The following is a 23,723-nucleotide window of genomic DNA, read 5'->3' as shown; positions in this document are numbered from 1 at the left end:
CTGAAAACCCCTGCCCTAGGAGAACACCCTACTTCATCACAAAAAAATTAAGCATAGCATTAGCTTATGCAGGACACGTGAGTCTCGCCCGCCTCAGCAGTAATCAGCTGGAGCTCGGCAGGAGGCTCATACAGTAGATATAAAAAGCTAAGATACCTCTTCCGCCGCTGGAGTTCATTGGATCAACCCGTCAAAAACAGGATAGGAGCAAGTGAAAAAGGATACCCGCATCTGATTGGCCTACCGGCCACCGAACTTCCCCTTCTGTGACGCACGTGTGGAAGCTTGCCTTAGAAAATGCCTATCCACCAAGACGGACGCCCCAGAGCCGAAGGAGGCGTCTACCTTTTTATGTCTAATAGAGCATCGCAACGGAAGTGGTTTACTGGTGCCACTTAAAAATCGTCATTCATTTTCCCCATAGACTTTTACAAAAATATTTATAACAATTTAATATATTGTAATATTACATTATTTGATATACTACATTTGTTTAGCGATTTTCAAAATGTTCTTTCCATAGAAACAAAGATTGTATGGTCATGATTCACTGCCATCCTGGATGGCTTGGTTCTAGGCTTAACATAATTGTTATAAATATTTTTGTAAAAGTCTATGGGGAAAATGAATGACGATTTTTAAGTGGCACCGGTAAACCACCTCCGCTGCGATGCTCTATGGGGAGGCTCCTTTAAATACAGCTTGCAATCACTATAGCTCTGCTTGTCTTTGATCTGAAGCCTTGGATCCGTTGCTGCTTGGATGCCTCCTCCACCCCAGCCTCCACCTTTTGATCTGTCTGGCATAGGCTCAAATACTTGTGATTTTAGGTCTGCTGATTCAAGCTAATATGTCAATGTATTGCTGTTGTACTACTATTGTATCCCTTGCTTTGCAGACTTGCATGTACAAACTTCTGTGAACATCTCCAAATGCGGAGCCCTTAAACGCCAAGTTTAACTGTATTCCATGTGTTGCAATAAATGATCAAATCTACTTCAACGTGAGTGTTCCTGACTAATCGTGGTAATTGAAAGAATACTTTAAACTAGCGACTGAAAACATAAAGTATTCATGGCAAATGGGGAGGTCCGTAATGATCCAAGGAATTCAAGGGGAAAAGCTATTATAAAAGGGTCTCTCTCTCTCTCATTCTTCTGTCTCCCCACACAGAATTATTTCAAAGATGCCTGGAACATTTTCGACTGCGTGACAGTCCTGGGCAGCATCACTGACATCCTAGTTACTGAGCTGGGGGTAAGTGTGCGTGTGTGCGTGTGTGTGCATGTGTGTGTGCGTGCATTCGTGCATGCGTCTCTGTGTATTTTTATGGGGGTGGCTGGGAAGGAGGGAAGGTGTGTGTCGGATAAAATGCCTCTGTGTGTCAGTGAGTTTTAACCACCAAAGTCCCCGCCAGGATAGAAAAACACACCGGTGGATGTGTGTAAGTAATGTGTTTGTCCTGAAGTATTTGTATGATTGAAGGTATGAGAGAGAAGGAACGTGTGTGTGTGTGTGTGTGTGTGTGTGTGTGTGTGTGTGTGTGTGTGTGTGTGTGTGCGTGTGTGTGTGTGTGTGTGAAGGAACGAACATGCGTGTGTGCGTGCGTGTGTGTGTGCCTCCTAAGTGGGTTTAAGCCCACATCTGCGGGCCTGCCCATCTGTCTGCACGTCTTAAAGTACTAGCAGTAGACAAGAGAGGACAAGATGGACAGACAGACAGACAGACAGACAGACAGACAGACAGACAGACAGACAGACAGAGAGAGAGAGAGAGAGAGAGAGAGAGAGAGCAGTGGCGTCAGTTCAGAAAAAAGCTAAGGTATGGCAACATGACTGGTGTCATACAAGACACCAGTCACAGTCATGTTGCCATGCCTTAGCAACAGGCATGATACATTTATTTTAAGAAGTACATTTTATTTCCCCCCCCCCCCCGTTTCTACCGTTTCTTGGGCTGGATATGGCAGCCTGGAATGGTTGTCGAAGTGCCGCTAAACTTGGCATGTTAGTAAACGTGCCACAATTAACAATAATGAATTGAAGTGTGGAGAATATAATTATAATGCCTTGTTAAAGTGAACATTTTTGTTACATTTTGTATTTGTAGTTATCTTACTGTAATTTAACAACACAATAACCAGCACAGATAGACAAAGAGGCATTCATGGATTTATTATTTAAAAGTAACTTTTATTTTCCCACTCTGGACCCAGGGTATGGCAGCTGCATACCCCTGCCAAATCCAATTGACGCCCCTGAGAGAGAGCGAGAGAAAGAGAGAGAGAGAGAGAGAGAGAGAGAGAGAGAGAGAGAGAGAGAGAGAGAGAGAGAGAGAGAGTGTCAGGGGCCACCGTTGAGTGTCTTCTTGCTCAGTCAAGCATAGACTCTTACTGAAAGTCTTATATAATTGTCCCAGTTGGGAGAGGAGAGGACCATACTGTAGCTCTGAGCCAGCGACACCATGACGAGAAGCACTTTGACTGTCTCTACAGCGGTGCTTCTCAACGTGGGGCCCGGGGACCCCCCAGGGGTCACCACCACCAGACACATTTGTTAACGCTGCATCACAATCATTTCATCCACTTTACCCATGACTACATTGGCTATTCAAAAATAGAATAGAATAGCAGATGTAACCAGCTCACAGCGCGTCGCTTCTTGCCGTGCTGCAACTTTTTTTTTTAAAGATATTGAATATATGTTGAATATTTTGTTATTAATAATACTCGCCATTTTACATTCATCTTTTCTTTTGGGGTAAATATAAAAATTCAATTCTCACAGCAAGTACGTCAATCAGCAAACACATGGCAGCAGTACCCCTCAGTGGGGGAGGTATGGAGGAGTGTGTGTGTGTGTGTGTGTGTGTGTGTGTGTGTGTGTGTGTGTGTGTGTGTGTGTGTGTGTGTGTGTGTGTGTGTGTGTGTGTGTGCGCACGCGTGTGTGTGGGGGGGTGATAGGGAGTATGGAAGCAAGGGTTCATGTGGTGTTAAGTAGGCAATGTGTTTGAGCAAGCATTTCATTTGCTTATCTGTCTCATTGTTTTGTGAGAGTTATTATAGGGGTCAGTAATAGGGTGTATGCGTTTGTTCCTGAGTGTGCATGAGCATGTATTTTCAGGAGTGGGGCACAAGAGTGTATAAGAGTGTATTGACATCTAATGATATAACATACTGTAAGGTATCATACTATCATATTATCTAGCACATTTCTATTGGCAGTGGATACCCATGACTAGGGATGGGACGATAGGAACATTTCATATCACGATTATTGTGACCGAAGAAATCGCGATTTGCGATATTATCGCGATAATCAAAATCCATTATCCTGGGGGCGGAACATTTGCCAAAAAATAGCCGATCTACAAGCTCACAACACGTCGCACCGCGACGCGTTGTGAGCTTGTAGATCGGCTATTTTTTGGCAAAGACATTTGATAGAGAGTGAAAAAAGGATGTATCAAGAAGGTATATTATAAGTACATTTTACCAATTATAGAGGGTTTGAGTGATACTGGATAATATGCAGCTCGGCAAATAAAAGATGAATTGATCCCAGTGCATGACGGAGGACGATATCACGATAAATTAAATCTCCACGATACGATTATCGTGAGTGTTTTTTATCACGGTAAACGATAATACCGCTTATATCGTCCCATCCCTACCCATGACATAAGAATCCTGGTGGGTCCGATTTTGTCGGACAAGTGCACAAATAGGTTTCTTTGGGTGCCGAGGATAGCATAAGGGCACAGCTCGGCCACTGTATTCTCCTTGTTTTTTCATTCTACATAAAAACCTAGCAGCATCTTAGGTCTTCTGTATCCCTGCTGTGTTGACATGGCGTTGCTGTTGGACAGAAACCGTGTGTCTCTATATTTAAACGTAATGCCCTACGACGTAGTTGTGCATACAGTACAAGAATGTCACATGTCAAAAGTAGAAAAAAATAGCCAATGTACAAGCTCACTGAGCTTGTAGATATGCTATTTTCAGTATTAAAAATACAAATAAAAACAGCTTTGTTTCTTTGTGTTTTATAAATATTTAACCAATGATAAGTATTAACAAAAACTTGTGACTAATTAATTAATTTGGATCCATTGGAACACGTTCCTTTTTTTCTTCTTCTTCCTGAAAGGTTTTGGACATTCATGGTTTCCGCCCGTCAGCAGCGTTATTTATGTGATAATGTCCATCTGAACTAATGTCCATATAAACTGTTGTTGCTAATTGTTATTATTCCATTTTGACCAGTGATTTCTTGTTTCTTGTTTTTTTCTTTCTTTCTTTCTTTCTTTATTTCCTCTTTTCTTTTTTACATGCTTTCTTTAAACCGTAAACGGTGATCTACTATGGCCCCCCCACCCATACCCCCACCCACCCCCTTCTCTTTCTACTCTGTGCCCCCCCCAACCCCCAACCCCCCAACCCCCCACCCACCCCAAACTCTCCGATTTCTGGTGATTCCATCCAATCAAAATGCACTATGAAAACCCGTGTGGTGTGCCCCATCTGTGACGACTGGCCGACGTGGTGTGGTGGTCCGCTCTGGTTGTTGTTCGGTTCCACCAAATTTTCCCCAAAATTTGCCGCTAAAAAAAAAAAAAAAACATGCATCTGCAACATCCACATGTAGATGGTTTGTAATTTTTTTGTTGATCTTTTTTTAACTGCATCCATTTGAACCTGCACTGCCGTATGTTGTGTGTGAACCGTGCATGTATTGCTTGATCCCCGAACCCTAGAGATAGTAGAGAGCCAGCTCTTTATCCCCGAACCCTAGAGATACTAGAGAGACAGCTCTTTGGGCTGGGACGTGCAATGTTAGAGAGGCAGGGTGAAAATATCGAAAATAGCAGACCTCCAAGCTCCAACCTCCAAGCTCGTTGTGAGCTTGGAGGTCGGCTATTTTCGGTGCTTGATACCACTCTGAACTAAGCATAATCAAATCAATACTGGCGATGTGGTGTACGGCATGGATTTCTACACAGAGAGGGCGATTCTTGCAACATAAGATACTGCATTCAAGTTCAGGAGAGTATGGACAAGGCAATTCTCCTGAATGCTTGCACACATTTTTGTGACTTTTCAAAAATAGCAGATCTACAAGCTCGCAGCGCGGCACTCGGTGCCTAGGTTGGTAGGTAGGTAGGTAGGTAGGTAGGTAGGTAGGTAGCTAGGTAGGTAGGTAGCTAGCTAGCTAGCTAGCTAGGTAGGTAGGTAGGTAGGTAGGTTGGTAGGTAGGTAGGTAGGTAGGTAGGTAGGTAGGTAGGTAGGTAGCTAGGTAGGTAGGTAGGTAGGTAGCTAGGTAGGTAGGTAGGTAGGTAGCTAGGTAGGTAGCTAGGTAGGTAGGTAGGTAGGTAGGTAGGTAGGTAGGTGGGTAGGTAGGTAGGTAGGTAGGTAGGTAGGTACAGTTAGGGCTGTACGATAGGGATTAACGATTTAATTGTGTTTTTGTCGTTGACAATTTCATTTCTGTTTGGCTTTTAGGCTTTGAAGTTGCACATGGCAGATATGACACATAACCTATATACAAATAAATTACATATTTGACAACTTTATACTTAAAAAAGAACATTGATAGTGGAAATAGCTGATCTACAACGCGATGCGACGCGTTGTGAGCTTGTAGATCAGCTATTTCCACTATTTTTGACTTTTACAAAAATATATGAACATTTTTCAACATTCATTTTTCAACGATTATGAGGATTATGCAAAACAATCGCAATTATGTCAAATAATCACGATTAGACGGTTATGTAATAATTGTGACAGCCCTACGTACAGTAGGTAGGTACCGTAGGTAAATAGATAGATAGATAGATATATAGATAGATAGATAGATAGATAGATAGATAGGTAGATAGATAGATAGATAGATAGGTAGATAGATAGATAGATAGATAGATAGATAGATAGATAGATAGATAGATAGATAGATAGATAGGTAGATAGATAGATAGATAGATAGATAGATAGATAGATAGATAGATAGATAGATAGATATGTGCGCAGGGAGAGACATGACAGTAAAGCGAGTGACTTGAGTTCAAAGCTTCAATAACCACGGCATGGTGCAAGTGATGCATGCTGCCTAACTGCATGTCCCCAGGGACCATCTATCTGTCTAACACACACACACACACACACACACACACACACACACACACACACACACACACACACACACACACACACACACACACACACACACACACACACACACCATGCGGCATAGCCATACACAGTAAAATCCTCTGTGTTCATTTAACTCATAAGGCCCATTCCCACTGGGCCAGATAACAGATAAAAAAAATCTCTTTCTCCAGATATTGTTCCATTCAAAGTGGATGGTAGATACAGATACAAGAAAATATTTGCCACAGATAAAAGTATCTGTGGCAAATATCTGTGGTAGATATTTTTTTTTATCTGTAACTACCATCCACTTTGAATGGAAAAATATCTGGAGAAAATGTTTTTTATCTGTTATCTGGCCCCGTGGGAATGGGCCTTTAGAATGTACAAGTGAAACCCAGTGGACCCGGGTTCCACTTGTCCACTCTCTGAATTAAAGGAATATTTCACAAAAAAAAATTGTTTGGACATTTTATCGTCTAAGCAGGCTTTTATTAACACCCTGAACAGTTTTTAATTAGCTTGATTCAATATTTAGAATGTTGATGTAAATGTTATTAGGTCTTCCCCCTCCTGGTCTGCTCCCCATTGTAACTTCAAACTCCTTTTTAACCATGATAGATTCATTAAAAACACCCATTATTTTTTCTAGTGACTCATAATACCTTCCTAATACGTGACCAAAACACGGCCTGCTCACGAATTAGGAGGGTATTATGAGTCACTAGAAAAAAATAATTGGTGTTTTTAATTAATCTATCATGGTTAAAAGCATTTACATCAAATATCTAAATATCGAATCAAGCAAATTAAAAACTGTTCTGGGTGTTCACAAAAGCCTGATTAGATGATAAAAATGACCAAAAGTTTTTTTTTAAGTGAAATACCCCTTTAAAGTAACAACACTCAGGATTTCACAGTATGCTAGCCTGGTTGATGTAATGTGTCTGCTGCCAAATCCTCTTGCATGAAGGCATCCAAGAGACCTCTTTATAATTGTGGTAAATGATTTAAGGACTACAAGCTTATGTTTTTTCAATGAAATAGCGCCAGTGTCTACTCGAAGTCTTAACTGAATGTTAAAGGATTACTTTCAACCGTTTCTATAAGGGGTCATTCCCAATAAAATAATTTCAATCAACTAATACTCATTCTAAGAATGCACAATTCCCATCTTCTCACTCTGTCTCGTTGGTGTGCGCTGGGCAGTTCAGAAAAATGACCCACCAATGACATCATCGGTGGGTATTCCACTATTCCAAGCTAATAGAAAAAAAGGTAGCCTTTTTCCTCCTGGAAAGTTGCTGCTGAAATAGAAGTAAAGCAATTGTTATTGTCCACAGCCCTCCTCTGAGACAGAGCAATTAGACGGAAATGCTGCCATTTTATAATGAGCAATAGGCAAGGACCAATTATGTGAAAATGGGTTGAAAAGATGTCTCAGCTCAGACCCAAACCAAAGTGACCAATCCTTAATAATACGTGCGATTAGCTTGTTCCGCGTACGCAGTGACGCACGTGGAACGAGAAGATGTTTTGTGGATTATACAGCTCGTCCTTCGACAAATCAAGCACCACCTGCTCTGATCTATACCAGTGGTTCTCAACCTGTGGGTCGGGTCCCCAAAAAACCAACATAAAGTTTAAGTGTATAGAGGGTATCTGCACACTTCTAAAGTGACAATTTGAGGACTTAAACATTGGCCAAATTGACAAATATTAGAGGCAGATTGTGAAAATAGCCGATCTACATGCTCACAACACCTCGCAACGTGGGGCGTTGTGAGCATGTGGATCTGCCATTTTCAGAATAGAACCATGTTATACAAAATGTAATGCCTCAACTCTTAGTGCTTGTCAGGGTGGGGTCCCCCAGTTGAAATAAATACAGCTAGAAGGTCCTGGGTTCGATTCCCGCCGGGGGACCCTGTGGGCGCTGGGGGCGTGTTCTCTCCTCCGCGTCATCAGTGCTCACACCCTAGGTGGGGTTGGCGAAAGGGCCTTTCTGTGTGGAGTCTGCATGTTCTCCCCGTGTCTCCTAGGGTAGATACACTCACAAAAACATGCAGTAATGCTGGTCTCAATAATGCCTCTGGCCAGCCGGGGCGCCTGATGGAGGGGAAAGGAACTGGTTGGAATAACGTGTTCCTTCCACGCGCTACGTCCATACCGGGGAAATCCCCCCCCTGTCAGGTGAAAAGAAACAACTTGGACTACTCATGCATTGAAGGAAGCATGAGGTCAGTCCGTTGTCTCCCCAGGCGTGGCAGAGGGAGAGCAGAGCCCAGGATTACATAGCTTCTTAGGCAATCAACTGGGTGAAAGAATGGGTTACAAAATCGTGGGATAAAAATTATAAAATAAAATATGATTATTTTGTGGGTCGCGGCCTGATAGGGTTGAGAACCACTGCTCTATACAAGCATGAATGTGGCGGCGGGCCAATAGGGCAGTGGTTCTCAACCTGTGGGTCGGGACCCCCAGGGGGGTCCCCAAATTATTTTGGGGGGTCCCCAGATGATTAACTTAATGTGAAACATTGTTTTCTCTCTCAAACAATAAACAAACCAACATAACGTTTAAGTATATAGAGAATATCTAATATTTGACAATGTGGCCAATGTTTAATTTGTCATATTAGAGGTATTAAAAATGCCTTAAATTGCCACTTTAGAAATGTTTAGAGATAGAAATTGTGAAAATAGCCGATCTACATGCTCACAACGCGCTGCGAGGCGTTGTGAGCATGTAGATCGGCTATTTTCACAATAGAACCGTGTTATAGAAAATGTAATACCTCAACTCTTAGTGCTCGTCAGGGTGGGGGGGTGGGGGGGGTCCCCAGTTAAAATATGATTATTTGGGGGGTCGCGGCCTGAAAAGGTTGAGGACCCCTGCCATAGGGCGGGGCAAGAGCTGCCATGTAACGTATGTTGTTGTTTTTGGCCCTGTGTCTGTGCGTTGGCATGCTTGTTCCATACAAAATAAAAACAAATGTTGTGTCTTACCTGGAGAGAATCAGTGCATTTGGTTGTCTTTATTATAGAAAATGTCACGACTCCCCTGCACTCTACTACTACTACTAGCACTCACCACACACACAGCTACTACCTGTAACTAACAGCTGGTTGAAACTACAGTCTGAGTTCTGATAAATCCCATTTAGACCCGGAACGCATTATTGTGTATTATTGCTTTAACCCTTATTTTATGCTTTACCTATTAAACAAGGTAACCGGTAAAGTCGCCGGAAAGAAACTCGCAGAGATAAAAAAAATAATTGTATTTGTTTTACGGAGAATAAGGTTAGAAATAACTTTAGGATTACGCATATCTTTCTGATGTTAACCCATTTAGTGCTCCTGACATTAACGGGTTAAAATGTCCAGCGCGCCTCCCCCCGGCCCCATTCACCAGCGTTGTCTTATTTTGAAGGCCAGAAGTCGATAGCGTAAACACTTCCGGTCTGACGTCATCGCATCATTCACAGGAAGCGATCATGTTTACGTGGTGCCATGCTGGATCGCATCGGAGCTTTTCACCATGTGTTATATAAGCGAGCATCTGCCTCCATCTTCGCTTCTAAAGTGTAGTTTTGAGATAATGGACATTAAAGATGAGATCCCCCGTCCACCTCAATGTTATGGGATTACTATTTTGTGCCCGTGGAGCCGTGATGATGATGAATCAGCGACGGAGATGGACTCGGGACCTTCGGCCATTGTACTCGGTAGGATACCCGCCGTTACAGTAATATATTACTTTTCACAAGTATACTCGGGATCGGCACCATGTACTTTTCGAGTATTTTTCACGAGTATTCTCGGGATCGGCACTAAATCGGTTAAAGATGCAGTGCCACGATTTATTTCCCCCCTAAAACATGATTATCAGGTATGAAAAAGAGTGTACAGAAAGAGTTAAAATTAGGTTTTTATGTGGCCACACCCACAAGTTCATTAAGTATGCCTGGTTGTTTTGGTGGGTGGTGACCCAGCTGAAGTTAGCCACACCCACAGTGTTGGGTGAATGGTAAAAGGGGAGGGGATGATCACTGTTTTTGGATCGGCACTTTTGACCCACAAGGTGTCAGCCTCCAGGAAGAAATACAAAATACAAAGGGAATACATAATTGCTCATAACATACATCCACACCAGGGGGTCTAATGAAGTACTGTCAACCTCCTAGACACATGAAAACCAGAAAAAGAACAAAACTATGGCACCACCTCTTTAAGATTAGGAATAGGGTTAGGGTTTGGCACCGTTTTACTGAGGTTTAACCGTTTAGGCATAGTTTACAGAGGTATATAAGGATATTAAGGATCTCAATGGAAAATAACAAATAAGCCTTGCCTTACCCAAGTTTACTTTTAGTTGACATTGTATCAGTGGACTGTACTGTCATGAAACTGTACCCTTTCCTATCCAAAATCTCTAATAATTACCTCAATCAATCAAAAGGCATAAACCATCAGCCCAGGCGAGTTTCTTTCCGGCGACTCTTCTGGTATTCTTAAAAGATTGCGGCACTCGGTGCCGCGCAGCATGCTTTGTAGATCTGCTATTTTTCAATAGCTAAAGTATAAAAATGATTCCAGGTCTTGATGGGATAACTACCCCGATCCCCCTTCCCCCCCCTTTCACCCCCTGTCTTACCCCCCGCCACTCCCCCTGTGACGTTTGCATTTTTCCGTCGTTTGGTCTTATAACTCTCCTTGGATATGCAGAGAGCCTGTCGGAGCCTTGCCTCTTTTTGTTCTTCTCTTTCAGTTTGGTTTGCTTTGACTTGACTTGGTTTGGTTTGTTTTTTTGGACTTGGTTCTTTCCCCCCCCTCCCGCCGTGGGTTTGAATCCCGCCCTTCCGATTGGTTATGATACCCCCACCCTCCTAAAACTCACCCAGCCCGTCCCCCTGACCCCTTCCTTCCCCGTTTTGAGTGTTGTGCTTGTCTTTAGGTAAGGAAAGAAATATACTAACTACTCCTTCCTTCTACCCTCTCCCCCCTCCCCCCCCCCCCCCCCCTCATATCCTGTCCGCCATGTTGTTGTCGTCTCTCATCATCTCTCTGTCCACACTCTCCGTCTCCCGCTCACTTTCTGTCACTCGTCATTTCACGCCGACATTTTCTTTTTTTACCCCCTTCCGTCCACCTTTCCTCTCTAATTCTCTCCTTTTTCTTTTTTCTTCATTGACAACTCCTTTCACGCGTTTCTCCTCGTTCATCTCCTCCCCTCTTTTCCGCTCTTTTTTCCCACCTTTCATTTTCCTCTCTTTCATTTTCCTCTCTGCCTCCCGCTCTGTCTTTGTCTCTTTGCTTTCCCACGCATCCTCTTCCCTTGTCTCTCTCTCTCTCTCTCTCTCTCTCTCCCTCTCCCTCTCTCTCTCTCTCGCTCTCTCTCGCTCTCTCTCTCTCTCGCTCTCTCTCTCTCTCTCTCTCTCTGTATTTCTTTCACTCGGGCTCCTTCTCTCTGCTTCTCTCTGTCTCACTTTACGTCTTCTGTCTTTTCTGGTCTCTTTCCTCCTCTCTTTCTCCCTCTGTCTTCGTGCCTCTCTCTCTCTGTCTCTCTCTCTCTCTCTCTCTCTCTCTCTGTCTCTCTCTCTCTCCCTCTCTCTCCCTGTCTGTCTGTCTGTCTCTCTCTGATGGTGGTGTGGTGGCTGTTCTGTAGAACAATTTCATCAACCTGAGCTTCCTGAGGCTGTTCCGAGCGGCCCGTCTCATCAAGCTGCTCAGACAAGGAGAGACCATTCGCATCCTCCTCTGGACCTTCGTCCAGTCCTTCAAGGTACACACACACACATGCACGCACACACGCACACACACACACACACGCACGCACGCACGCACACACACACAAGCACGCACACATGCACAATGCAACTCTTGGAAAAATATAAATCTCATTCACTCAGGATTGTAATCCCCTCTCCAGGCGCTGCCTTATGTCTGCCTGCTCATTGCCATGCTGTTCTTCATCTACGCCATCATCGGGATGCAGGTACTGACCTTGAAATGTGAAAGTTTGAGAAACACTGTACTGGACTGCCACTGTGTGTTTGTGACGTACCGTGTGTCTCCAGCTGTTTGGGAACATCGCCCTGGAGGAGGAGGACGGAGAAGTGAGCGCCATCAACCAGCACAACAACTTCAGAGCCTTCTTCCATGCTCTTATGCTACTCTTCAGGTGTGTGTGCGTGTGTGCGTGCATGTGTCACAGTATGCGTGCTCGCGTGTGGTTTTTAGGTTTATATTATGGCATATTAGAAACCTACTACAGTATATGATCCACAACTACTGTATATAAGTTTTTTTTTTTACAAAGAACAACCCTAAAATTCAACTATCCAACTTGTGATAAAAAATGGCGTTTGCCTAAATTATTTACACAAATATACCTGTACATTTGCGTGTCTGTGTGTGTGTGTGTGCGTGCGTGCGTGCGTGCGTGCGTGTGTGTGTGCGTGTGTGTGCATGCGTATGTGTGTGCGTGCGTGCGTGCGTGCGTGCGTGCGTGCGTGTGTGCGTGTGTGTGCATGCGTATGTGCGTGCGTGCGTGTGTGTAGGAGTGCCACAGGTGAGGCATGGCATGAGATCATGCTAGCGTGTCTCGGTGGGAAGCCGTGCGACCCCCTGTCAGGGAACCCTGAGCCGGAGTGTGGCAGTCAGTTCGCCTATCTCTACTTCGTCTCCTTCATCTTCTTCTGTTCATTCCTGGTGAGTGTTTCTTTTTTTCTCTCTGAACGTGCATCTTGGCTCCTTTGAGTTGACTGTGCGTTCATAGCGGAAGTGCTCGTTCATGAATTGGAGCCCCAGCGCATCCATGAACAAAGTCTATGATGCAAGCGTCACTTAGGCACCACTACGTCACATTTTACACCCGGAGGAAGGGGTTAAATTTGGCTCAAACTCAATGCAAGTGGACAGCGGGGATATCTGGTGCCCTCTCTGTACGGTACTTCTTATCTCTACAGCATTGCTACTCAACTTTAGACGGCTCAGGGGCCACTCAACAAAATATAAAAAGTCCAAGGGCCGCAAGATAGAAATGACGGTTTGGACGCTTAGACAATGATTTTTTAACCCATGTCATGAGTAGACGTTTACATCCACATTTACTTCTATTAGGCCAAACCTCATTGAACAAAAAGATTGTCATGGAATGATTAATGATGAAGTTTCTTCTTTTGGAACAAACAAATCAGCAAAAATGTCTTGTATAAAACAAGAAAAAATTGTTTCTTGTGGTTTTGGAGAGAAACTGAAAAATTCATCAGAATTCTTTTGTCCACACTGAAAGTAGACAAAATATATTTTTATTGGTCTGACCATGACGGGCCGCATAGACATGCCACAGGGGCCCCATGCGGCCCACAGGCCACAGGTTGAATAGCGCTGCTCTACAGTATGTTGAAGACACTGCAAATAATAGCCTGTGGGAGGACCCACATTAGGCTGAAGAAAAAGCAAATAGATGTAGGGTGTATTTGAACCATACGGCTATTTGAGGTAGGGCTACTATTTGGAGATATATACAGTACTTTCTCCTCCCTTTTCCCTGTTGTCTCGCTACCTGTCCGTCTCTCTACATAACCGCTTTATGGTTACTGATAGAAATGGCAAAAATTGCTGAATGTCAATACTTAACTCATTTAAAGCCGATCCCGCGAATACTCGTGAAATATTAAAAGGTATCTAGAGTGCCGATCCCGCGATGTCGCAGGCTATTTACTGTATATACAGTAAAGCTGGCAATGGCTACGTACCGTCCGTTGAAAAGTGCTGGCACGGGTGGAATCGCCGTTTCATCATCATCGCGCATCCACGTGCACACAATAGTGATCCCATAACATGGAAGCCAACGGTCTTTCTCATCTTTATCGTCCATTTTCTCCAAAAAACACTTTTGATGCCAAGGATGGCATTGGATTCTCGCTAAAATAGCAAAAGTATAAAGGGATCCATCTTCCACCCCTGTTTACATTTGGACCACAAGTACTTCCGGGTGAATCTCCGTCAAGTAGGAATTCGTTCAGTTAGCTCGATCTACTTCCGGCCTTCAAAAATAAGAGACTGGCCGCGGACGGAGCAGGCGGCCGGCACGCTGGACATTTAACCCTTTCATGTCTGGAGCAGCAAATGAGTTAAACTTGACCTTTCTCTCTGTACTTAGTCTGCTGTTTTCCCCCTCTACACCAAACCTCTTTGCCAAAAATAGCCGATCTGCAAGCTCACAACTGCGAGGCGTTGTGTGACCCAGAATATGGACACTAGGGTTCAAGCGTTTAATATAAAAAAGATTTGGAGGACCCCCTGTAGACCCCTAGGGGGTCCTCAGTTACTGCTGTTGAAGACCCCTGCTCTCAAGTATAGTAATACAAATGTGTGCGTGTGCATGCGTGCGTGTGTGCGTTTGTTTGTGTGCATACACCAGGGTTCCCACAGTCATGAAATTCCTGGAAATATTTTGAAATTAGAAAAAAAAAAAAGAATCCAGTACTGGAAAAGTTTTGGAATTTATCAAGGATCCAGGAAGGTCCTGGAAAAAATATCTGTGCATTGTCTTTGGTTATTGATTTTGTTAATACCTCTGAAATGACAAATTAAACATGTGCCAAATTGTTAAATATTAGAGGCAGAAATTGTGAAAATAGACGATCTACAAGCTCACAACCCCTCGCAACGCGAGGCGTTGTGAGCATGTAGATCTGCTATTTTCACAATAGAACCGTGTTATTCAAAATTCCTTAACTCTTAGTGCTCGTCAAGGTTTCGGGTCCCCAGTTAAAACATGATTATTTCGGGAGTCACGGCCTGAAAAGGTACACTTCCTGTCTTTGGGCATTGCGCATAGGAGTAAGCGACCTGTTATTGAGCTGAATTATTGTTATATAGTCCTGGAAATCGGGTTAAATATTCTGGAAAAGTTTTGGAAAAGTTTTGGAAATTAATTGGTAAAAATGTGTGGGAACCCTGATACACAGATGCTGAATCTGTTTGTGGCCGTCATCATGGACAACTTTGAGTACCTGACCAGAGACTCGTCCATCCTGGGGCCTCACCACCTGGATGAGTATGTGAGGATATGGGCCGAGTACGACCCTGCTGCCTGGTGAGTCCTGCAGCACACACTCTCACACCGGCATACTATAGAATACACACTGCATATGGCAGGGGTCCTCAACGTTTTCAGGCCTTAGTTGAGAGAACAGGACAGAGCTAGGCTCTCAGAACATGCAGTACGAGGGGGGCCTCTCGAGGGGCCCTTTTGATATAATCATTAAAATAATTCATGACTGTAACTATAAGACAGCTGATATCGTAGAGTTAACACAGACCGACACTTTTTTGTGCAAAGCAAACCGCAAGACAAGCTTGACAAGGACAAAAAATAGACAACAGGTTGCAAGGCATGATACAATGGACAAACCGAGGACAGCACGTGTCGCTCTACGTCCATCGATTGGTGAATGGTTCAGCACCACTGCCGATGGACAGCGACAGCGCCTCACAACAGCGCCTCAATGGGAGCAGAGCCTTTTGTTACAATAATGGCAGAGTTAGGGTACACACAGTAACAGTACAGATGGTGTTAAACAGCAAGCACTGCGGTGCACAGAACTCGGTGCAGAATATTATGGAGTTTAGGGCTGTCCCCGACTAAAGATTTGTATAGTCGAATCTACGAAAATTGGGGACAGGTATGGTTTGAGCGAAAATGAAATGTGAGCTCACCATAATCACTGTAATCCTTAATCATATTCCATCATATTCAAGGGCTTATTGGAGAGAAGTGAGACTCCAGTCCAGTTTAGAGCACTACTGTACAGAGTCGAGGTCTGTGTTACTGTGACAGGCCGTTGCGTTGACACATCGTTTTATTAAATTAAAGAAGGCAATTATGTGTCTGCACTGGCACTGACCTTTATTCTTAGATAGCACTAGTGTGACTGTGATGTAGCTCGCCTAGGTTCAAAACAAGAAAGCATGTTTAAAGATTAATAGGATATAAATCATGATTTATATCCTATTTTCTCCCAATTCTTCCTAACAAATTAGGCCAATCTCTCAGTTGAACCATGCAAAAAAAAGAAAAACATTTATTAAAAAAATATTATTCGACTAAGGGATTGTTAGTCGACTAAAGACTCCCTCGATCGATTAGTCGACTAATCGAGGTCAGCCCTAATGGAGTTCTGTGGCCAAAGTAGTTTGTACTTCCATGCCAGTCCAATAGAAGCGAAAAAAAAAGGCAGCGATATCTTACAACAAAGGCTTTTAATGATGGAAACGTATTTCTCTGCAACCTCTACAAGGTACAAGTTACTTCCTCATTTCCAGCAAACTGGAATGGGGAAGTAGGATAATGGTATAGGGGTTTTGAATCTTGCTCTGACCTCTGGCCAACGTAATACACCCCAGCCAGACCGACCTATCCACTGCCCCAAGAAACCTTTACCCCCGCCAAAGCCCCACGTGTGTCTTGTGTGGAGGTGTCTGTGCATGTGTCTGTTGGGCCTCGCTCTGTCCTGGTTCAGACAGGGACAAGAAGGGAGGCAGGAAGAGCAAAATATAGCCTAACAATATACTTATAAATAAAACGATGATTAGGAAGGAAGGAATTATAAGAAATAAAGAATTCAGAAAACCTCATGGTCTAAAAGCTTTAAGGCATCCAAGTCTCCCAGTTCCAACAGAACGTGTTCAGGTTTAAACTTATACTCATTGTTTTGGGCGTAGTTGAACTACATTTTAACTACAGTGAACAGCAACCTTTTTAAACCACGCTGCCACATTTCACATTATCATTTCATAATTTCAACATGGCTCACGACAACTAGTAACACATTCATGAAAAAGAATATCACTTTTGAACACAACAAATAGTTTAAAAGCGATAGGCTTATAGGCTCCACTCTATGCTATGACAGCTGCTGGGTTCTGCTGGGGAAACTGGACAACAGGGGCATTTCTGCCTAATAGACCCCATGGACAGTCTTTTTGGATCAATATATATAGGAAAACGAGCCTAGAAGTGATTTAGGGAGGAGTTGTCCTTTAAGTAGCTAGTTTGCTCAGTTAGAAACAAGGTAGAATCATTTCCACTATAACTAGAGAATGACCACACACTGAGCACATTCATGAAGTTAGACTTTTGTCTGTTTATTGTACAGACAATAGGAAGCTTTGCTAGCAGCTGCAGAACCAACAAGGCAGGCGCACAACGCTTATTTAAGAGGGAGGGTGACTGCCCGTCACAGGTGGCTATTAAGCACTTTGTTTGTTTTCTCGACTCAATTAACAATTTGTTAATTACAGCGCACACATCCAATTAGGGGTTGCCTAGACTAGAGGATCCAATAGAGGGAATGGGGAATGGGCTGGGAGATGCGCAGGGATGAGAGGAGAGAGAGAGAGAAACAGAGGCAGGCTTATTCTGGGGCAGGGACGTGCTGGCCATTGGGTAAAGTGGGACAACTCCCGAACGGCCGGCTCATTCCCGGCCGGTCCAGGCCGGCCATTAGGAAAAAAATTAAAATGAAATGTCGGCCTTTGTTCCATTTTGTAAATTGTTTCGCAAAGCAAAGCCCTGTTTCATCATACAAGGCTGTCGTACAAAAGTAGTGAAAACAGCAGATCTACAAGCACACAACGCCTCGCGGTGCGAGGCGTTGTGTGCTTGTAGATCGGCTGTTTTCACTAGTTTAAATCATTTTTAAAATGATAAATACAAAACAAACTGTTTTGGACATACAAGGTTTCCACCCGACAACAACGAAATATAACTCATGTAATTGGCCCACTGGCTTGTCACTTGTCATGATCTGAAATGGCAAATCTTTGAGTAGCAGCAGCGCTATAGAGAGAGATCTCTCTCTATAGCGCGCAATGAGGGCCTCTCCAACTCTTTTTCCCGGGCTGAATCAGGGGCCCAGCACGTCCCTGTTCTGGGGATTCTGTTATTTTACAGTAAACCTATTGTACAGTGTATATTGATATACTGTGATTCTGTCAATGTTGTGTTCTTCTCCCACATGTTCTCTCTTCTTCTTTGCGTGTTACGTGTGTTTCTTTTTTTGTGACTGTGTGTGTGTGTGTGTGTGCGTGCGTGCGTGCGTGTGTGTGTGTGTGTGTGTGTGCGCGTGCGTGTGTGTGTGTGTGTGTGTGTGTTTTTAACACCCCTTCCCTCCCCCCTTGTATTCTTCTTGCAGCGGGCGCATTCATTATAAGGACATGTACAGTTTATTGCGAGTTATCGACCCGCCTCTTGGCTTAGGCAAGAAATGCCCCCATAGGGTGGCCTGCAAGGTTTGACTTCCATTCAAACGAAACCTCTCAACCACACCTGCTAGCTGCAGCATCCAGGAATGGAATGAATGTTGCTTTATTTTACTTTATGATTTCTCTCTCTATCTCTCTCTTCTTTTAATTTTTTCACAACTTTCACCATTATTAGACTTGCATTCTGAACTGCTAGGAGAATGTGCAGGACAATGCAGACAACCAGAAACGCATGTGAAATGCACAGAGGGAAATTAAGCATTATAATTTTGTAAAAGAAAAAGAAAATAGATAATAATATTAATAATATTAATAATAATGAATTGAGTTTGGTTTTACCGTTACAAAATATATACAGTAGTTTTACACTCTTGTTTTTTTTCCCTCGTTTTGGTTTATTTGTTTTCTTTGGCTTGGCTGTGGAGCCACAGCTTAGGCTACTACTGTGGAATCTGTAGCCTTGCATTGTTCTTGGTTTTTAGGGGTTGGGGGAAAGACAGAAACTGCATTGACACCCCTCCCTCCCCCCTCTCTCTCTCTCTCTCGCCCTGCTCCTCTATGCCAGTGGTTCTCAAACTTTAACATTTCAAGGTCTTCCCTTAATTCTGACAGGGTACAAGGTTCCATTTGTACCCTGTCAGAGTTACAGAATTGTATGGGTCAATTAAAGGAACCCACAGAGTCCCTGGAATCCACTTTGAGAACCACTGTTCTATGCAAACACGCACGTACAACACTGTTCTGTTTGCATAGGAAGGTGGAAAAAAAGCACACTCTCAACTCTCTAAAGGTTCCTTCTATTCATTCTCCCTGGACTATTCTCTCTCTATTCATACAAGTCAGGCAGACACAATCTCTCAAAGTGCACCCGGTAAACGTCTTATTTTTATTATTATAATTTTTTTTCGTGCTGTGCCAGCTGCTCCAACAAGTGTACAGTATGTCCGTATGAACACGGCCACAACAGCTGCAATACAGCTGGGTAACCTACCTTCGAGTGGCGCTGTTGTTATAGCTCAATGAAATTAACTCCTCAAAGGCACCGCTCACTTCAAACTGGGTGTAATTCTTTTTGGTCATTTCTCCTTTTCTCTCTTGTATCAACTTCTATTTCACACACCTATTCTGAGCTTTCACCCTCTCTCTCTCTCTCTCTCTCTCTCTCTCTCTCTCTCTCTCTCGCTCTCGCTCTCTGCACTGCACTTAGTTACTCGGTAGCCTGGGATCCCTTTACTTTTCGGGGTTTGATCCGGTTCGGGAGTGGAAACCACTCTACGTCATGTTGTAGTCCCCAAAGGACATACAACTACTTGTCCGTAAAGATCAAACCGGATTCAGTTTTAACCCAAGATAATTCCCCTGAGCTCAAGGACATACTTTTAGGGCCTACCTAATAAACACCTTGATGCGGCGTAGTTTTGCTTTTGGCAAATTTGTTTGTTATATGCATATTTTAGTCCAACTCGTAGCGACTGGCACTAGGCTACTTGAGCATTTTAATAGGGATTGGGGAAACAGACGGGGTGAACACAAAGCAACGCCGCTTCTTCTGCTTGTGGTTTCCGGCCTAGACCGGATCAAACTGCCCGTTGTAAACGAATACCAGGCTTAATTTCCCCTGAGAAAGCCTGGTGACGCGAGGTTAGTTACTTGGTATATCTACCTCTCTCACCTCTCCTCCACCCCTTCATACATCTCTCTCTCTCTCCCTCCCTCTCTCTCTCTCTCTCTATGCCCCCTCCCTCACTAACACTCTGATTCCCTCTCTCTTCCTCTCTTCTCGCTCTCTCTCTCTCTCTCTCTATGTGTGATGCTGGTGTTGCCACGCTGACTGGGCGCTGGGCAGTGGCAGGATCAGTTGCAGGGATATGTATGACATGCTCAGGCACATGTGTCCTCCGCTAGGCCTGGGGAAGAGGTGTCCAGCGCGGGTGGCCTACAAGGTCAGGAAGGGACCCGCCCCGGCCCTTTGAACGCCCGCATCAACACCCCCCACCTAGAAAGGGGGGTGTACTGGGGCTTGGGTAGTATACAGGGGGTCCGGGGGCGGGGCGTAGGGAAACAACGCTCACCGTGGTGTGTGACTTTTAGTGGTGTTGTCGTCGTCATTTGGTTTTCCTTCTTTCATTCTTTGTCTCTCTCCTATTTTCTACCTTTCTTTCTGTCTCTTTCCTCGTGCATTTCATTCCGTGGAGATTTGGGGAAGGGGGGGGGGGGGGCAGGGGCGGGGGGTCGCTGGTGTGTTGTTGTGACATTGTGTGGTGATGGTGGTGATGTGGGTGTCGGGGGGGTGGTGGTAGTTATAGAGCGGGGCGGTGTGTGTGGGTGTAGCAGCGCTTTCAGGGTGAAGCAGAGGGTCAGGCCAGCGGGCGGGGGGAGGGTGGATCCACAGGAGGAGGGCGAACGGAGGGACCTTCTCAGCTCGTTTGCACCGTGTACGAGGAAGAGCAAACACACACACACACACCCTCTCAAACCGCCATGCACACTTTCATTTGCAGAATATTTGCATTATAGTATTCCCTCAATGACATAATTTAGTTGGAGGCCTTGCTTAGGGAGATAGAATGGTAATTTCGTGCTAATCAGTCTAAAAGCGCCAAATTTTGCACAGATGTAGCCCAGGGCATGCTCTAATGATTTAGGTAGGGCACCCGAGTCGGCGACCTTCGGGGTCGCCACAGTGGCCAAATCAAGTTGGGCTCCCATCGACTTTCTATACAGGAGGAAAATACCCAGGGTATTTTTGCACACAAAACATTCCTTGGGCTACAAAAGGCCCCAGAAAACGATGGTTTAGTGATGAAAAGTGATGAGTCTTTTTTTTGTGCAAAACAAATGCTTGCAAGACCCCTCACATCCTACTTAAATACCCAGTTATTGCATTAGCATACTCTACCATACAGATTGGACGAAACACATTGGTATTGTATGTATAAAAACATTGTATATTGTATGATGATGAAAATCCACAGACACAGAAAAAACACAAGTCACGCACACTTTCACACAAAAGCATGCGTGTGCAGCAGGGCTTGGAAGGTCCACGAGACTTATGTCCTCTGAGTCGCTCCGTCCTGTGGATGAGACACACGCACACACACACACACACACACACACACACACACACACACACACACACACACACACACACACACACACACACACACACACACGCGCACACACGCACTCACACACGCGTGCGTGCGTTAAGATCAGGTCTCGTCACCTTACATACGTTTTTACATACATGTTTTTTCATTGTAGCTAACAGATGGACAGACAGATAGCAGCTATGTATTTGCTTCCGTTTGGAAAACTTTTGTCGTTAAATAAAAGCTTTTTTTTCTTTTTTTTTTTCTGCCATTATTAGCGCTGTAGCTCTGGCCCTACCGAGCAGCCTTTCTATCTGCAAGTTCAAGCTTTTTTCCCTCCCTGTCCATTGGTTCTTTCTGTCAATGCAGTTCTACTCTGTTTCCAGCCCCCCCCTCCCCTCCTCCCACCCACCCCCCCTCATGGCTACACACCTCCTTACCTGCGTTCTGCATGCTCCGGCAACCAACCAACCCCCAAACACACACATAACACACATTCCCCGCCATCTTTTCATTTTGTCACTTATTTATTGCACACGAGCGCACACAAACACATTGTGCATTTTCTTGCTATGCATGTCTTGCTTTTATGTAAATGGGAAATACACTGTGATGCTACAAAAAACATGTAACACACATTGCTGAGCAGCCACAGTTTTGTGATTCCATCTAACACAGTGGTTCCCAAACTGTTTAGCTTGTGACCCCGAAAGAGAAATTAGACATTTGCCGGGACCCAAACTAGTGAAAACAGAAGCTCTGCAAGCTCACAATGCGTTGCTTTGCGCCACGTTGTGAGCTTGTAGATCGGCTATTTTCACTACCTCTTAAACATTTTGTTTTCTAATTTATGGCATTTTTTTTTCTTCTTTTAAATCTTTGTGAAATTACTGGGGGAAAAAAATCATTGAATTTGTTTGAAATTCATTAAAAATTTCGCTTTTTGGGGGACTTTTTTTTTTTAATATTTTGAAAAAAAAAAAAAAAAAAAGGGACCCGTAAAAATTTGTCCCCAACCCACAAAGCGTTTGGGAAGCAGTGATCTAACACATCTCTGTAATTAACACGGCGCTCTGCTGCCTCTATGCGTAACCTTATGCCACATCACTGGCAGCCCACTGCGAGCCTCAGGGGCACAGTCAGCCTGCAGGCACATCTCTCCATCGCTGGCCATCGCTGTCCTCCAAAATCCCCCTCTATCGCTCCCCCACAGCAGACCTTGGTCAAGTAATGGGTCCAGAATGATGTTTTATGAGCAGGGGTCTTCAACGTTTTCAGGCCAAGGACCCCTTAGTTGAGAGAGAGATGAAGCAGGGACCCCCCCACAACCTGTTCATAGATTCCATGCACTGTAGTTTCATTGTTTGGATTCATGTCATGTCATGACATGACATGTGTTTTCAGATATTTAACCACTTGAATCGTCAATACTTAATAGACTTGACCTTTCACTCTGTACTTCATCTGCTCTTTTTCCCCTCTGCACCAAACCTCTTTGCTGAAAATAGCCGATCTACAAGCTCACAACGCCTCGCGCTGCGAGGCGTTGTGAGCTTGTAGATCTGCTATTTTTGGCTACAGTTCTCAGAATTTGGACACTAGGGTTCAAGTGGTTAATATAAAAAAAGGAGAAAAAAAGTTTCAATCACACAAAGATTTGGAGGACACCCTGCAGTAACTCTGAGGACCCCCTAGGGGACCCCCTGTTGAAGACCCCTGTTTTAGAGTTCCTTTTTTTTTTTTTACCCTGCCTGCACTTCCAGAAGAGATTCTGTACAAGCTCACACATATATTGTGCAGTATGTTAAGTTGCACTGCAGAATCCCGAGTATACAAAATAGTTTTCCACATACTTTTTATGTGATTGCCTACATTTTCTGCCAGGTTGCATTGTCTCTATGCGGCAACCTATGCCAGTGATCCACCGCCTGTACGTCGTAGACTAATAAAAACTAAAACTAAAAAATGTTCTCAAAGCATTTATTTGACCCAGGTATGCTCCCACGGCTCAGCTCTCCCTGTTCCTTCCCCGAGCAGCTTCCGCAGTATCTTTGCGCTGCCATATCTCATCTCTCAGACTCTTTCCGTATGCTCTGTTATATATTCCATCCTCCTTTCCATCTCTGTGCAGGCTTTGCCTCCTCATATTTACTCCTTCCTTTCTTCCCGTTTCTATTTATTTAATATTATTATATA

General features: G+C 44.0%; 1 protein-coding gene across 1 annotated transcript in view; it reads left to right on the top strand.

Moving 5' to 3' along the window:
• The window catches only part of LOC308282793 (voltage-dependent P/Q-type calcium channel subunit alpha-1A-like), a gene marked incomplete at both ends in the record, with an annotated part of 187,656 nt that overhangs the window by 134,324 nt on the left and 29,609 nt on the right, over window positions 1–23,723 (top strand). Inside the window, 7 exons of the mRNA XM_080723180.1 lie at window positions 1,174–1,260; window positions 11,822–11,938; window positions 12,086–12,151; window positions 12,234–12,337; window positions 12,717–12,867; window positions 15,135–15,262; window positions 18,363–18,459. Coding sequence (XP_080579306.1) covers window positions 1,174–1,260; window positions 11,822–11,938; window positions 12,086–12,151; window positions 12,234–12,337; window positions 12,717–12,867; window positions 15,135–15,262; window positions 18,363–18,459 — 750 coding nt within the window. The remainder of the gene's footprint in view (window positions 1–1,173; window positions 1,261–11,821; window positions 11,939–12,085; window positions 12,152–12,233; window positions 12,338–12,716; window positions 12,868–15,134; window positions 15,263–18,362; window positions 18,460–23,723) is intronic.

Source organism: Nannobrachium achirus (genome assembly GCF_963921795.1).
Source record: "Nannobrachium achirus genome assembly, chromosome: 4".
Taxonomy (NCBI): domain Eukaryota; kingdom Metazoa; phylum Chordata; class Actinopteri; order Myctophiformes; family Myctophidae; genus Nannobrachium; species Nannobrachium achirus.
Note: the sequence above shows the minus strand (reverse complement) of the source record. Positions and strands in the feature narration are given on the sequence as shown.